Source organism: Alosa pseudoharengus, unplaced genomic scaffold, assembly GCF_046254945.1.
Source record: "Alosa pseudoharengus isolate Yale_2024_CS ecotype anadromous, Long Island Sound unplaced genomic scaffold, YU_APseudo_1.1 YU_APseudo_1.1_scf_20, whole genome shotgun sequence".
NCBI classification, from domain to species: domain Eukaryota; kingdom Metazoa; phylum Chordata; class Actinopteri; order Clupeiformes; family Clupeidae; genus Alosa; species Alosa pseudoharengus.
The window spans coordinates 11,478,691-11,496,168 of record NW_027468664.1 but is presented as its reverse complement, the minus strand read 5'-3'; the positions used below and the strand labels follow the sequence as shown (position 1 = coordinate 11,496,168).

At 44.2% G+C, this 17,478-nt stretch overlaps 1 protein-coding gene across 1 annotated transcript in view; it reads right to left on the bottom strand.

Moving 5' to 3' along the window:
* LOC143136086 (xylosyl- and glucuronyltransferase LARGE1-like) overlaps positions 1-16,967 on the bottom strand; it is a 62,609-nt gene extending 45,642 nt beyond the window's left edge. Inside the window, exons 1-3 of the mRNA XM_076296572.1 lie at positions 15,655-16,967; positions 2,100-2,175; positions 1,732-1,927 (exon numbers count right to left, since the gene is read on the bottom strand). Coding sequence (XP_076152687.1) covers positions 1,732-1,837 — 106 coding nt within the window. The 5' untranslated portion in view covers positions 1,838-1,927; positions 2,100-2,175; positions 15,655-16,967. The remainder of the gene's footprint in view (positions 1-1,731; positions 1,928-2,099; positions 2,176-15,654) is intronic.
* Between the last annotated feature and the right edge of the window lie 511 nt (positions 16,968-17,478).

Genomic DNA, 17,478 nt, shown 5'->3' with positions numbered 1-17,478 from the left:
AGTGTGTCACACCACAGGCTTTTAATTCCATAGTCACTGCAGCCTTACAGTGCATGCCGATTACTCTGGTGTGAACCGGCCAGCAGACACATCACTTTCTCTCAATCCACCATTTATGGGTGTGATTTTATTCATTTCAGTTTTGGTTCACACATAGGCAAATTGTGTAGCATGTTAAGGTAACTAATATAAGCTACACAACACAAGAAATTAATTATTTTACTGCTTAAATAGCTTAAATGATCTTACTGAAATCTAGAAATGCCATCTGGGTCATTCCACATCAAAACATCCAATTTGAGCACATCCAAAATAGTGGCTAGTTATGTTACTAGTAAGCTAATTGTATTCCACATTCTCTTTTAAAGGTCACATTAATAATGTCTGACGTTTCAAATGACGTTGCTACACAGGTAGTGTCACAAAACAGTCAGCTTCTTGAAATCTGTCAGGACTATTAAACAGGCAATTAAATTTATACTGTCTGAATTGACATGCAAGTTGGTTCAATATTGCAAACATCAATGTGACTCACAACTTTGCTTTAAAATCGTGCATAGGTAGTTTAAGAAACATTGATATAAAACATGATATTTTACCACATCTGCTCCCGGGCCACTAGGGATAGCTGGCAGACCACACTTTGAAAAACACTGGTCTAGAATACTGTTTGAATGAGAAGCTCTCAAAAGAGGTGTTTCTGAAAAAGGTAGTCCTGGTCATAAAGTTTCAAAGCTGTGCCTGCCATATCAAAAAAAGCAATGAATGTTCGGCAAAAAGGTTTATTGACCAAAATGCTTAAAATTTCAATTTCATAAAGCTGAGTTTTAAAACTATTAGTAATACAGACTTTGAGATTTCTCCATAAGTTTGGCATAGAAGCACCTGTGATTTTTTTTTAATTTTCTGAGGGCGTGACCTGTCAGCCTCTGGGTGGTTTGATATGGAATGACCCCCCACCCCCCCCCACCCCCTTAAAAACCCACAAGAGACACCAACATCCACCAGCTTCTTTCTCTAAAGCATTGTCGCGTTGGTCTGTGTCTTGAAGTGGGTCGGGGAGAGACTGTTAAAATCAGTTTGTGTCGCAAGTTTGTATGCTACAGAATGTCACAGACGGCATTGAAGTACAACAAAGAGCTCAATGGCATCTCTCCCAGATCGTCCCGTTTTTGAAAGATCATTGGACTTCAGTGGATAAACGGATCATTATTTCATTTAAATAATACTGAGCTTGGCCCAACATCTTGACATGCCGCAACTGCTCCAACAGCCGTGCTGCCCTCCCAAGATGCTTTGCAGAACCCTGCAACAGCCGTGCTGCCCTGCAGCTATCCATACAAAATGAACAGTGTCAGACCCAAGTGTAGGAGTTATCAATACCCACCATCAAAAAAAGGGGAATAAGGAGTAGTGTAAAAGGAATTGAAGTTGAGTTGTGGTTTAATCATGACAAAATTGAATGTTGTAGAAAGAAGATAAAGGGGAACGAACAATATGTATAAAAGTGTGAGTGTTCGAGAGTTTAAGTGTGAACAATACAAACAAAAATTTGAACAGACAACCAAATAACAAAATCGAACATATTCAGGAGGGAAAACAAATATAGCCAATATTTATAACAGGCATAGAACAAAAACAGAACACACACACACACACACACACACACACACACACACACACACACACACACACACACACACACACACACACACTCTCTCCTCACGCTACCTTGGAAGTTGCCGACGGAGAGGTAGAGCCAGGTGAGAGCTGGGATGAAGAGCAGGGCGAGGGAGAAGGCCAGGAACTTCCTGCGCCCACGACACAGTCCCAGCATCCTCTGGGGGTGGGCAAAGAGGACGGAATCAGGAGGCGGAGCAACCTCTTGGCGACTATGTAGGCTGGCAAGGGTAGCGCATGGCACAGTCTGGGAGAAGAAGGGAAGAGAAGAGGAGAAAATAAGGGAGAGAAAGAATAGTGTGAGATTAAAAAAGTTTAGGGGAGAAACAGAGTGAACACGTTCCATTTACAGACTGAAGTAACACCAGAGACAACAGACTCGTATTCAAAACTATAATATTAGAACAAACTCAACTAACCAAAAAACTTCACAGGGAATTTGTCAAGAATGCCACCCGTGGTGTAGACACAGCATCTAAAATATATTCAGAGAGACTGAGGAGGATAAAAAGAGAGAGAGAGAGAGAGAGAAGGAGAGAAAGAGACAGAGAGGGGGAAAGAGAGACAAATCAGTCAACTGAACCATGATCAATCTGTACACATCTAGGATATTTCTTCTCATCCCTAGCACAGCTAACAAATCAAAACATGTCAACCAATCTGGCAGTCATCCACAAAAATAACAAAGGAAGTGACAGCTGTTTAAAAACAAGCAACAAGCAAAGAATATGACTTTCTAAGACTTATATACCTTGGGGATGCATTTCAACAGTTTCTTATTGATTGCCCTACTTGTCTACTTTCACTTCAGAAAAAACATTTGATGACTGTTTTATCCCCGTTCTCTTTCACAGAATTAAACCTTAATTTAAATGTAAGGTGTGTCTGAAGATAGCCGTGGCCCAAGGCATTATGTTTTGAGGTTGTCCGTGTGTATGGTTGTCGGTCCTTCCCGATCTCATGAACAGGATATCTCAAGAAAGCCTCAAGGCACATGCTTCAAAATCTGGATTTTTGGACTCAAAGATGAACCTATAAGATTTTGGAGGTCAAAGGTTACTGTGTTCAAGGTCACTGTGACCATGAAAGTTCTGATCTTCTGAACGTTGTGTCTCAAGAATGCCTTGAGACATGTTCATCGAATTTAGTCTGAACGTTCACTTGGACTAAAAGATTAACTGCTTAGATTCCTTTCAACTCTATGATTTATGCGTTGCATGCTTCGCCACATAAATGCACAGCTGCATGCCATCACAACACGGTAATTTCTGTTGCTCTTTATGGCATTGCATTTTGGACAGTAAATAAGTTACAGGTTGGTTGACTTGACTGCCAGTAAGTGCAGTCAAAGTGAAATAAAACAAAGGTGTTCTCCTTAACTGAACATTTGTTATGACGCCAACTTCAAAACAGCAGGCCGCCGAAAACATTTCGCTCAAACAATGATAAACCTTTGCTTTCTGTTCTCCAGCAAACTTTTTTTTAATACTGAAAGTTTTTCAACCCATTTAATAGGTTCTCCCTGTGCTTTAATAATTCATGAAGCACATGGACCAAAACCTCTGAAAAAAAAACACAATATACTGATACAGAGAAAGCATTCCTCTCCTCAGTACTAATGGTTCACACTCGACCTTCAGATGGATTTGGACCCGTGAATGAAGAATATCACTTAAGTGCATCCAGTAACACAGTGGTGCATTAGACTGACAAATGAACCGCAGAAGAAAGCATTTTAAGTAGGCATGAAATGATTTCAGATGACCCACCACTTTTTGCATGAGTGTCTTTTTTTTTTTTTTGGGGGGGGGGTACTTCTGCAGCCAAAGAAACTAAGACAGCTCAAAAGCCTCATTACGGGAGATATTAATAAATTCACTATCTGTTACAACAGCGTTTCTGCAATTAGCCATTTGACCCGAGTCGATTTTTAATCCTCAACCACGGAGAGCCGGCCAAATCGAAGGTAGAAAATCCTCTTTCTGGCTGGCACCAGAAAGTAAGCCTGCAAAAAATACGCAATCCCACTACAAATAACAATCAAAGTGCAACAGGGGACACAGAAGGGTGTGAAAAGACAACACAAGAGTATTAATTTCTTCTCTGGGGAAGCGAGTGGCATTTTAATCAAGGAGCATTTTTTAATTTTAATCCTTGTTTACCATCAGGGTACCAAGCAAGCTGCTCGACTGAGGTTAAATGAGGTCGACCAGAGATGGGGAGAGGGTGGAAGGAGAACCCCTACCACACGCACACCCCCCATGCACACCGCCCACGTCCTGTTGGGCTCTCTCAGCTAGGGTCTGCTGCAGCTCTGACTGACCACTTCCACACAGGAGGCCACGCCAGCCCAGAGGATCTCCCGTACCCATACACACAGTAAAAACATCAAAAAGGGTCATAAATATATTTAAAGGGCTAGTACAAAATACGTGCCGATATAGGTAATAAACCCACTCAAGCTCTGTTTAAACAGATAGAAATGCTCAGTCTGTTTGTTCACTTGCCAGTCAAATAATATTGACAAATGCTGTCTGCCTTAGTTCAAGGAAAGTGTTTTGTGTATAAATGTTTTGAGTGAGTTTGTGTTTGTTCAGTGTGTGAGTTTTGTGAGTGAGATAGAGAGAAAGAGAGAGAGAAAGAGAGAGAGAGAGAGAGAGAGAGAGAGAGAGAGAGAGAGAGAGAGACCGACAGACAGACAGACAGACAGACAGACAGTGTTAGTGCTCACTAAAGGTTGGGCCATTAAAATAAACTCTCAAACCAATGGGCATTTTTAAGTGCTCCTGGCCATTAAAGCAGAGCTGAGCATTGGCACTCCATACTCAGGGTAGCTGTACAGTATATCTCGCCATGTTGACACTAAAGCGATGAGCAATCATCACTACATCCCCACTCTATTGGTCTCAAGAGCCCATGGGGAGAGCGTGTGGGGAAGTTTAAGCAAATTGATATCTGTGCAAACTCACATAGACACACAGAAAGTGAATGAGGGGCCGCAGCACGGTGTAGGAATGGCTGACACAGCTAGCTGCATAAGCTTACAGGGTTTTGGGGCTGTTGCATTTGGGTTGAGTGAGTTATGGAGGTTTTATCTGACAATGTCTAACCCACTATCTATTTGCCATCTTGTACGAACACGTATAATGACCTGTCTCACAGAAACAGCCACCCCCAAATTCTTGCTGGACTCAGGCTGCAGTCTGCACAGAAATACCATCCAACATGACAGTGCAATATGTTATGAATTACAGTGGGCTTGTTAGGAGAAAAAAAACACAGACAATGCAGTGTAAGTCACACACATGACCCTGAGGTTTGAAATGTGGAAGGAGAAAGTGCTCTGGTTGTGAATCCTGTTTCTCTGTAACATTTAATGATTTATCTGCAGTAACTTTTGTATGTAGTAAAGTCAATGTACAAGATGAAATGTTTGGAATTCTGCACTATTTTGTAATTTATTGAAAGACCATTATTAAGAATTATGAGTTAGAAAAAAGAACCTAGAAAATAAAGATATGCTTGTGTAATTTTTGTTATGTCAATGCTGAACATGTAGATGCGTATAGTAAAGTAAATGTGTGGTTTGTATTTATATATTTATTTTATGTAGTTTGTATTTGTATAGTTTGTGTGTGTGTGTGTGTGTGTGTGTGTGTGTGTGTGTGTGTGTATGGGGCGGGGGTGGGGGGTTGGGGGTGCAGAATAAAAGAAAAAGTTGTGTACTGTACCTTCTGCAGGCTTTTCACAGTCTGGATCAATGGCCACAGCTACTGTCAACTTGCAAACAAGACCCTTATTTCTGACAGGAGTGCTGGTCCATGTCTCAACATACTCACATGGCTACAAATTTGTGCGCACGCACGCACGCACACACACAGTAACAACAGGAAGGAACCCCCCCCCCCCCCCGCCAACCCACGCACCCAACCACACACACACACAGCAAACCCAGGCACTGCAGGAGCAGTGTGAACTGTGAGAGCATTTGAGGGTGCGTGTGGATTTCTGGGGCTGGTCTTGCCAGTGGGGACAGATACCATTTCTCCGGATGACACAGGCACCACTACTGTCCCAATCCATTTACAAAAGCCCTGTCTGCTCTGCTGCATGTCAACACCACCGCTGTCGTGACAGGCCGGGGTCGGACCCCCACACCCCCCCACACACACACACACACACACACACACAAAAACGTCCCAAATCACAGACAAACACAACACTCAGAGGGGAAAAAAACAAGTGGCTTTAAAACAACTGGTAAGAGATGCCATGAGAGGCACTGGGATCTTGGGGGTTCATTTTCTGAGGGACTGAGACATCACTGTGGTGTGGGGTGATAGCATAGTGATAATATATTTGCCATGTCTGTGATGGCAGCTTTTTGTCACCCATACTGTGCCCTTGAAACACTTCAAGTGTCATTTCCCTCAACTTCCAGAGCTCAATCATGTCCTTCATTGACATGAATACCTGGTACACAAAATTAAACCAGACAAGTGAAGTGCAATTAGTCTGTCAACATCAGTTTATGCTGATTAAAGAAAAATGGATGGCTCATTGACAGGTAATTACAATTTTGACATGCTTTTAAGATTGCTTTCGTCAACCCATCTTTCCCAGTAATATTTCCGTGCTTGAGATCTCCACAATTACACAAATCCACCACAGATTTCTCATGTAAATTGCTAAAGAAACATTTGCAAATCCCAACAGAATAAACACAGACAAGGGGTAATGCATCTTCCCTAAAGAAGCTGTGTGGAGATTCATGTTTATGCAACAGACAATCCATGATTAAGTGTTCAGAATTACGTTCACACCTTTAAATGGTCATTTTGCGGAATGGATTGGGTCAAGCTTAGCTCATTACAAAATGAGGAAAAGTCTGCTAAATTGAAACGGGTGCTTAGCTATCTCTCTGCCACACGGCCATAAATCTGGTGCGGGAAAAAGTGCCGAAGCAAGGGGCAAATTCATTACGGAGGAGGGGAAGGGATGAGAAAGAGATGGATGTTGGAGACGTCCTCTTCCCCCACAAACCTGCTTTGTCTGCAGTACGGGCTCCGAGCGAGGTGGGCAAGCAGGCAGGCTGGCTCAGGTAGGATGCTTAACGGCCCTCCTGTCGCCGTCGGTCGTGCCAAAACCGAAGCGTGCCGCGGCGGCAGACTAGCTGACTGGGCACCTGGAGGTATGAGACACGCCCACGCTGGCAGATGGAAACATCCGGAAGAAAAAGCATTCACCAAAGCATGCTCAATAAATTCCGGCAAACATCCACAGGTATATACAGCCGACTGCTGAGGAACAATGAGTTGCTGAGTGGTATTCCCCACATAACTGACGCACCGAGTTGAAGCGTTGACTTTGATGGAAGAGATCAGTTTTTGGTTTGGAGTCGTACAGCACTCAGGTACATTACTCATCCTTTGCCCCACGCAAGTGCTGTGTGTGCGGACTCTAGGCCTAGCCTCTGCCTCCATCTGCTGAAGATCGTTGAAATAGGAATGAGATGATTTGGTCTGTTTGCTTTATATGCATCTGAGGCCAGTAGAACAGATGATGGGATTAGATAGCTGAGGTTCCAGGCGTTTAGGGAAAGTACTGGGATAAGGAGTACACAACTCGAGATAAACTTTTTAGAGTCTAACTTGATGAAGAGTGTAATAGGAAAGCAACCTCTAATGTAGGAAGCTTCTCTACTATCAATCGCTGGCAGAAAATGTTAAAATGTAGTGCTATTGCATAATGCAATGAAGACAGAAACCTGACAAAGACAGAAAAGAGCTGCAGCTTATCCAAGTAGGTCTGCATCTTTGGGATTTCTGCATGGAGGCCAAAAAGACTGAGAATTTCCAGGATTAGTGCAACTCATCCTGACAATGAATGTTTACAGTCAGCATGAAATATGCCATGCAGTGCCTTTATGTTGACGGAGCGGGGTCAGGAGTTGTTTTTATAGCTTACACAAAGATTGAATTTTAATGGGTATCCGACAGGCATGCACACACCCACGCAAACACACACACAGACGTGGGGATGTCCCACACAGAGAGGAATGCCTGCAACTGAAAGAGGCATTAAGGTGAGATTAGAGTGACTTTAACAACCAATAAATATTTGGAGTAAACCTCTGATGTTTCTGAAAGGTTACCGACACTGAAGCCTGAAGACTGAACTTGTATGCATTTATGCGTCAGGGTCTGTCTAAGCACATCTTTGTGTTAACCATTGTGTGCATATGTGTACCTGCATATTTCTGTGCATCTGTGTGTGTGCATCTGTGTGTGTGTGTCCATATCACTCTCTGTGCATGCCTGTGTGCTCCAGTGTTTGCCCAATCATGCATGCGTTGCACGTGTGTCATGTTCACTTCCACATAATCCCTTCCCTGTTATTCCTAACATCACCTGAAGCTCAGCCCATAACGGAACGTTCTGACAACTCATGAATTCAATTCCCTCCCGTCCCGCAGAGGTTTCGGTAATGACATAAGGGCCCGCTGTGGGAAGACTATGTTTGGTATGCTGTCCATCTAAATTAAGTGCCAACCTCGACAGTCTGAACTGACGTGAACTCGAACGTCGCCCGAGCATGCGCCTTCAATTCCCCGGCACAAACTAAGTTTAAACGTCCATTAAGGGCGGCTCCCTCGCACGTAACCCATCAGCTTGCTTTTTTACGACCGACGGGACAGCGAGAGTGCCTCAGATCTGCCCACGTGCCGCACCCATAGGGAAGCGTGCTAAATTTAAAAAATGTTAGCCCATGGCAATGCGCAGTGGCAGCTGGGCCCTCGTCACTCCCCTTCTCCAGCAGAAGCGTTTACATTGCACAAGTGTGTGAAGTGTGTGAAAAGTGTGAGGTGTTGAGTGTGTGTGTGTGTGGAGGGGGGGGGGGGGGTTTCTGGGGGTTTTGCTGGTCAAAACAGGGTCTTCCATTAGATCAAATGGAAACCAGGTCTGTGTATTGCCCCCTGCACTGCCATCCAGAGCAGACAGACCCTGAGAAGGCATACTGCGCCCGTCACTTCTGGTTTGATCCCGGCTGCCTGCTTCACTTTGAGCAATTGCCACAGGTCATTGCTCCCCTGTGAGGCGGAAAAGATATGAAACGGAATAGGAGACCCTTTGCCCTTCATGGGAGAGAGAGGGCACAAACAAGCGTTGGCTCTTCTTGTTTGTTACTTGTCAGCACTGATTTAAAGCATAGAGGGTTTTTTTTTTTGCTTTCGACGTGTTTGGCGCGTATGCTACCAAGCGGCAGTGGAAAGCGGCTGCCACTTAAAGCCGTGTTTGCAAATGCACTCGACAACCAGTCTATGCACTTCAACAGAGAAAGGGAGGGAGGAGAGGCTTCCAAAGAGCATTGGTGAGGACAAGACAGAGTGGGGGAGGAAAGTAAGAACGAGAGGTGAAGAGTCATCTCTCAATATCCACCTGCAGCCAAACTCGTTCCGTGAGCCAAAGATTAGAAAAGACCCCAATTACACAGGGAAGAACACCATGATTTTTTTAAAAGGAGAAGGAGCAACACTTAACCAAATATAAATGCAAAGAAAACATATTGATTAGAGGGTGTGGACTTAATTCCATCTCACGTTATCTTACCTCAGACTGTTGTTAACATGCGGAGAAGTATTTATTTTGAGAGGTAGGTAGGAGGTAAGAGGGTTTGTGAGTGGGAGCTTCACATTAGAAGGGCAGAGTTGGCGTTTCGCTCTGAGCCGAGGGTCCTAGCTAAGCTGCAGTTAATAGTTTGCTGGAGAACACCCACCGACTGCCAGAGGTCATCATGAAATATGCATGCCATTTTCGGGGAAAAGATGAATTTCGACCTCTATGGCAATTCAAAGCAATTAATAAAGCCTGCCAACCAATCCCTCCTACCTCTGCCTATCACCCTCCCACCACCGCCCACCCATCAGCACACTTCCAAAGCCCTCAAAACTAGGCCGTCTCGTTAATTTTCAGAGAGATGGGATGACGTTTTGGCGCCATGGCGACAGTCCCGACTGACAGAGCTAGCTCAAAACACAAAGTTTTTGACGCCTGAGGTCCTACCCGGGCACCCGCTTTTCCGCGGCATACCCACGGAGTGGTTTGACACCTCCAGCCCATTTATTCAGCTTTATTCACCTGCAACAGTGTAAACAAATTGAGAACTAGCCTCCAGGAGATGATGGGGACCTTTCAGATGTTGCCCTGATTAAACACCCCCTCCAGTCTCCAAACTCCGTTGGATTTCTCACTGTATGAAAACATCTGAAAAGATAATGTAATCCCCCACCCCCAAATCCTCAACCCCCCTCGCAATGTTTACAAAAGGCTCAGGGATGAGGCAGACTGTTTGTAGTCAAAAGGGACAAGGGCCCATGCCGATCCAAAAAGGGTAATTAATCAAGGCCTCCCTTTGGTGTCAATGGAACAGGAGTAATAAAAACAGCCCAAAGAAACATTCATCATTGTTGGACTCCTATCTCCTCCTTTCTCATTCTCTCGCTCACCCATTCACTCGTTCGCTTGCTCTCGCTTTTCTTCTCCTCTTTCTCTTAGTTGATCTCATCCTCTTTCTCACTCCTCTCCTCCTCACTCTTCTCTCTCTTTCTATATCTCTCTCTCGTTCTCTCTCACCCTAGCATCTCGTGCAAATTCCTCCCTCCCTCTTTCTCTTATTCTTTCTCTCTTTCTCTTTCCCTCTCTCTCTCTTTTCCCTTCAGCATCAGTGGAGGCAAGCCTGGAGCTTTTGGCCTGGCACACACTACACACTACCAAATGTTCTAGCATGTCATTAGCACAGCCATTTCTAAATTTGCCACTCTCAGAAGGAATATGAGGATGTTTATTTATGAGTTCTGCAGAAGGGGATTTATCCCTGGAGATGAGCATCCATTTTTCATGATGAAGGTCGTTCCAGCATGCAAGAGAGAAGGAGGAGAGAGTAACAAAGTCAAAGAAAAGAGGAGAGCAGAGGAAGGGAGAGACAGAGGGAGAGTGGGAGAGAGAGAGAGAGAGAGAGAGAGAGGAGAAGGAAAGGCAAAGAGAGGAGAGCTGCTTTAAAGTGATTCTCCTGGGTGTATCTGCTGGGCATCCTGCTGGTGATAGCTTTAAGTGAGATACCGCCCTCGATCAATATGCAAAATCAATGCATACACTTCATAATGCCATGAACATTAACATAAAAAACAAACCGGCAAAAAAAGCCTAATACAATAGCATAATTCATAGTGGAGGAATCAGACATTTCAATAGCATCCCAACTCTATTTCTCACATCCAACCCTTCCTTTTCTTGCTCATGAACAAGAAAGTTGAGGCAAATAACAAATCACTGTCTGACACATTTCAAAACTTTCATGCATTTCCATGACACCCACCCCCAGCTTTTTCCTTGACAATTGTGAATATCGAGCATGCCAACTTCTCCTAATCCGCTGGCTTTGAATTGTTTTTCCAATACCTTCGCAACAACCACAATGAAAAAAAGAAAAGCCTTGCGATTCAGTCCCTGTTTAATCCCCAGTAATGAAAAATCTGAGTGAAATGCAGAGACTTTTTTCCCAATGAGGGACCATTCCAGGGCTTTTTTTTTTGTTTGTGCATGCTATCGTTACACATCACATTAGCCAACCCAGCAGGAGATCGGGTGAAATCCAGCCCTTCCTTTCCTGTGTTGCCTTTCCCTGCCGCGAGGCAGCTAAATCCCACGACTTTGGTTTAATGCTGTCAGTGGTCGGTCTGCTTCTCACTATCAGCCTAAATTACTAAATTACTATTAGCAGGATCTCAAAAAAATATGATTTTGGCTCGACATAATCCAGAGACAAAGTTATCCAGACCTTGACCTCTCGGTGAGCTTGGAATCGGCTCAATTCATCACACTAAACCCGATGAGCGGAAACCATTAAAAAGCCTGTTGGAAACTTATACCTCAAAACCCTTCAACTTGCAGGATGTGATGTATTAGGCTACTGCTGCTTGCGATGAAGCTTTTCTCACTGTGCCAAGTTGAAGTCGAGCCAAGGAACATCTGGAGCTCAAGGGAAAACAGAAATCTAAAACACGTAAATGCACATGGAATGATGAGATTTTTCTTGTTTATTTTTTTTTTAAGGCATGATGAACTTAATTTACCTCAACTAGATATTCACAAATGTGTCTGAAATCCCCTCGCCATCTGTGAAACAACATCCATGTTCCCACAAAATGAAAAAAACATAAAAACTTCAAAAAAAGGACATCACCTCATGTAGGGAGAGAATAGCCGGCAACAAAAACAAACAAATAAAAGCAAATATTGCGCTGCCACTACAGGCTTAGCGGAACAATCAACACAGGCATGTTTCCTCTGGACGAGTGTGCACTCAGACGGTGATGGCGTGATTTCCTATCGGTCCTGACAGATGAATCATGGGAAGTGGTGATGACAGGCTCATACATATTCTACCCGCCCATTTCTCTCAGAGACACCAGCAGGACGCTTCTTCTTGTTCGACTCCGGCTTCCCCAGTGGCACCGGTATCAGTGAGTGATTGGTCTGTATCTGCGATATCTATGTGTCTGTCAGTGATTCAGATGCTGTGAGAGAGCAGTCAATCACGGCCTGTCTGTCCAGGCCAACAGGCACACCAACCCACACATAGCTCCCCTATTGTTGATTCTGGTAGCCACTGTTGCATTACCGGCTTGCCAATCAACTAAAGAACATGTCTACGAACGTCTAAGAACGAGTCAAGTTTTGAAAAGGTGTTCAGGTGTGACCACAAAGAAGGCTAATCAGAAATTCACTCACTACAATCACACAACAATATCAGGGATGTATCCCACTAATATAGCACAATTTAGTCCTCCGATCAGTGCCTGCCATTATAAGAAGTCAAATTGAGTTGCATCAGGTGGAGAGGCGTTGACTTGAATAGTCAGCAGCAGGAGCAATTACACAATTACAAAAGTCGGGATCATTTTGTGTGTAGGAAAGACATGGTTTCGCCCCTTAGATATGTCAATCACTTTTCACACCATGCATCAGGGTTGGAGACAAGCGGCTCAGTGACCAAGCAGAAGAAAAGCAACCATTCTCTGTGGCAGTTGGCGTGACACAGAAATGTGGACATCTCAGATTGAATTCAGTGGCTATATTACGCCATGATCAGGAGGTCTGTCAAAACATGACGGGGGGGGGGGGGGGGGGGGCTGGAGTACAAACATAAGGGGAAAGAGAGAGAGAGAACAAAGAGCTTAAGAGAAACACAACAGACATTCTAAGTCCAACATCAGGCAAAGAGAGGATAAAAGAATGAGAACCAAACCAAGGAGAGGGAACAGAGCAGTAAGAACGAGAGAATACAGAAGAAAAAAACAAGAGAAAACTAAATGAAAGAGAGAACGAGAGAGAGAGAGGGAGAGAGAGAGAGACGTCACTCTTCATATCCTCTCATTCTCTCCTTGCACCCCAGGGGTCAGATGGTGTCCTTTTCAAAATAGGGGCTCGAGGTGGCTGGCTTACTGTACCTTGGCACATCTCAGCAGGTCAATACCTTTTCCAGCGCCGAGTAGGTCGATGCGCTCTGGGTGTGGAAAACACTTCACACCCTTCTTTTTTTTCCTCTCTCTCTTCTCAAAGCAACACGGAGCAGCGGCGAGGCAGCAGGCTAATTGACTCCTCGGTTACCGCCGTTGGAAGCCCAACACCTTCGTGCAGCTTCGCCTGCTGCGGGAAGGTCAGGGAAGTGCAGCCAAATCCGAACCCCTTGCTCGATACTCCCCAGCACGCACATCCACAACCATCACACCCCTTCCCCCTCCTCCATGCTCCTCCGCCTCCGCCACCACCACCACAAACTCCTGTCTAGGTGCAGCCCTCCTGCATTAAAAACTAATGAGAAATTAAAGTGACAAAACAGCCCTACTGCTTGTGTAAGTGGCCATTTATTACATAGGGAGGCAGCATGCCGTTGCAGCTAATGAACACTAAAGCATTAAGAGGCACACTTGTTCTGACGTGCTGTTATCCTCTAGAGGGGGGCTGGGGGTTGGCGAGGTGTTTGGAGAAGGGAATTAGTACTCGTCCCGCTCACATTGCGATTTTGATTTCTTTCTGACCCCCCTTTTTTCTCTGTTCATGTGAGCGTGGGGGGGGGGGGGTTATGCATGGTAGAAGTTGGCTGGGGAGTTGCAGGTGTCAGGTTTAGGTGAACTGGCGTTCCAGTGATTGCCCTAGCATCTCCGCTGCAGCAATTTGGGGGAGGAAAAGAGCCAGCAGAAGTACCAGTGGGCTTACTAAGTAAACCCCCTCTTAAGCTGATTCTGAATCTGAGGTTGCGGGATGGCAGAGGGGAGGAGGGGGGGTTGTCGGTAATCAGCTATCCCCCAACCTGCTGTCTGCCCAAAGGCCATCTCTGCTTCAGTTGGTTCCACTCGACCGCAATGCAGAAGCCCTGGCTGTCCTTCCACCATCAATGTCGTGTCCAAAATTCTAAACAAGTGAATCTGTTTATTCTACATTTGGCTTGCAAATTTCTGCGTCTAAACCTGACATGCCTTTCCCTGTGCCTTTGTGACAGGCTTTGGTCTGGGTGCATGAGAATCTGACTCACTACTGGCCTATATAAAAAATCTGTTCCCTTGGGACATTTATTTTCAGCCATCTTAAATAGACAAGATCCATACTCTTTGTGAGGTCTCTCATTGCAATGCAATCTCCTCCATAATAATGGCAATTCTAACACTAAAGTCTTATCAAATGAATTTAGCAAAGATAAAGTTTTAATTGACTGATTCAATAAGGAACAAAAGTGTAGAGTAGGTTTTCTGTCGATTCATTGTTTTGTCAATAAATGGTCCCAAGTGGGATTGTTGATACTAATAAACCGTGAAAGGTCTGGGTTTACTTCAAAACAAAGGTCAGCTTTGTGGAGCTGGGCAAGGAAGAACAATAGACATATTGTACGACATCATCCCTTATTAGAATAAGAAGAGAGGCACTGTCTGACTGAGTCAAGTGCAATACCAGGCTTTCTCCACTGACTGTCATTCAGAGCAACAGAGAAGGGACACAAATATGGGAAATACCATTTGAGCTGGGACACAAATATGGGAAATACCATTTGAGCTTGGCCTACATGTCACAAAGACTGATGAACACTGAAAAATCTGAACATTTTGTGTGAAAATCTGTCAGTAACTCATAGACTAACAATACACTAACAAGCAGCGTAGTTTGGACTACAAATTAAGGCATATTACAGGAGAATTTACCCATACACAAAGGGATGCTTTTTACAAACACTAAGAAAACATGAATGTGATCCTTGCCTAAAACACTGTAATCATCAGTGCCTGCACTGGAGACAGGATAGGTCAAGGGGTCAAGGAGCCTCATTTTAAATCAGGCGGTTGGACAAGAGACAAGAGAGGGAGAGAAAAAAAAAAGGGGAGGGCTTATCATCCCACCCGTCAGCAGCCATAGCAGTAACATTTACAGTGATCACACTGCAATCATTGCTGACTGAAATGTACTTATTTCACGCCAAGCAGCTTTCACAGAGAAATCAATTGAGCCATCTACAGCTGCTCCTGATACAAGTGCCCTTGTTTGTGGCAACACAGGCACAGCACATCCAAGACAGGGTGGGCAATCATGTCTGGTGCTGCTGTCTAGAACACACATCGAATGTTTTTGGAGAGTCAATGGGATGTGGTATATCACTCTTTTTAAAGATCTGAGAACAACATGTACATTTGAGTATTTCAGTTTAGACTGCAAAGACTTTATGGATTAAATAATAAATGTAAGCAATGCAATTCCTCTAAAAAAATAAGATTGATGTATTCTGAAACCATGTGATCATTACACAGAGATTAAACACTATTGATGTAAATTCTTCTAATCTACATAATTCACGTTACAGACAGTGAAAGGTTAATGTATAAGACCAGACCCACATGGATGGACAGAGCATACATGGAAACTCTACCTGACAGGAAGTGACGTTGAGTCCACAACAACGCTGGAGTGGGAGGAGGAGGGGGGGTGTCCTCAGATTCAATCAGAGCTATGATGGTGAGTGTGCCAGAAACAGACCCATCTGGAGAGTGCTTATCAAGCTGTTGTATTTGAGTCCGTTCCATGCATTTTATCTGCGCCCTTCAGCATCAGGTGGTGCCTGTCTCATCTTCATCACAGACTGGGTGATTGGAGTGTGCCTATGAGCTTTCTTCTAGGCGGTTATAGTCCACTTACAACTTGTAAGTCCTAACACTGCACACAAGCATACTGGAGGATTAACTGTACATGTCGAGGTCTCGGACAGGAAGGAAGCCTAGTAAAAATAGGCCTATTATTAGCCTATTCAGTCCAGTTTTATTTTCTCCAGTCACATAGACTGAGTCTTCTCAGCAACAGCTGTGGCCTACAGTTGTCACACACGTTAGTATGCCTGCTTTTCACTTTATGCCGTTAGTTGTGGTTAATGAAATAGTCAGCCGATATTCGAATCAGATATCACATCACTGGGCCGCATTGGGGACCACACTGAAGAGTTCTGGGAAATAAGCAGTCAAGTGTCATAAGGATTCGACCTAGTGATGAAGTTAGGTAGCCATGGTGAAGGCTTCTACGAAGCACAGGATTAGGGTTTTCCCCCACACTAAATAGCCTTGGCCAAGTGCCTCTTTCTTCTCTGCTACTTAACCCCTAAGAGTAGCCCAATTCTAAACTGTATTCGACAAAACCATGACGTGGGCTTAACGTTAGTTAGTCGCTTACGCATGGGCTAAATTAAGATGTTACCATTACTCAACTCAAGTTTCAAATGAGTGCCCGTTGCTATTGCATATAGTGGGTCCACTTATCCTGACACCAATTTCAAGTGAAACGTTAGCATGTGCTAAGAGCATTAAACACTGCAACCTGAAGACGCGTTTGGGCCTCTTGCTTCTAACCAAAGAAAATAGCCCACTGCAAATATTGTCAGCCGGGTACAGCGAAGTATTTTGTTCCCTTGAGTGTTAGTACAGCAACAGTCCACTCTTTTGAAACACAATGTGCTGTTTTTGTTATTGTCGCCAGCTGCCAGGTACGGAGCGAAGAAGAAATGCGGCATTCGCGCGACTTCAAAATGAATCGCTCAGGACGGCATTTTCTAGAACATCCGCTATTGTTTCTCATGTCATCGCGGTCCAGCGACACATAGTATTCCGGTGGAATGCGTAGCGTCTCGCTCGACAGGACATTTGTATCTGATGCAGTGATTGTGCGTGTTTTACTTCCAAGTCGGCCTACACACAAGTCCCTTCTTCCCAGCCTCCTCCGGTCCTGACAAGCAGCGCGCGGCCAATCCTAGAGCGCTGTTGTGCCCCCTCCTCTACCCCTCAGTAGTGTTTCCACCAAAACATGGCCACGATTTCAGTGGATTGGATTCAGTTATAGTGGGCTACTTGTGGAGGCGGGGGCTTGAGTGTATAAGTAGTTTTTTTTTTTTCCCAGTCGCTTTAGGCTTCATTCTTCAGATCAGAATTAAAATCTCAAAACTGTTTGTTCAGTCTCTACATCATCTAGTCTCTTTTAAGAATGAATAGTAATTTATTCATTGTTTTGAACAAAATCTATCCTTTTTTCAAAGTCATCTGCAGGGATTTCATTTCAGACAATGAGAGGGGTTTTGTGAGAAGTAGCATACATGTGGTCGCAACAAAAACAGCTTGAAAATGGAATGATTTGGTGAGCTAAAATTATTAGGCTGTTAGGCCTACTGTTCTATCTGTTGCACTTTATCCAATGTCAAAATAATTTTCCTAAT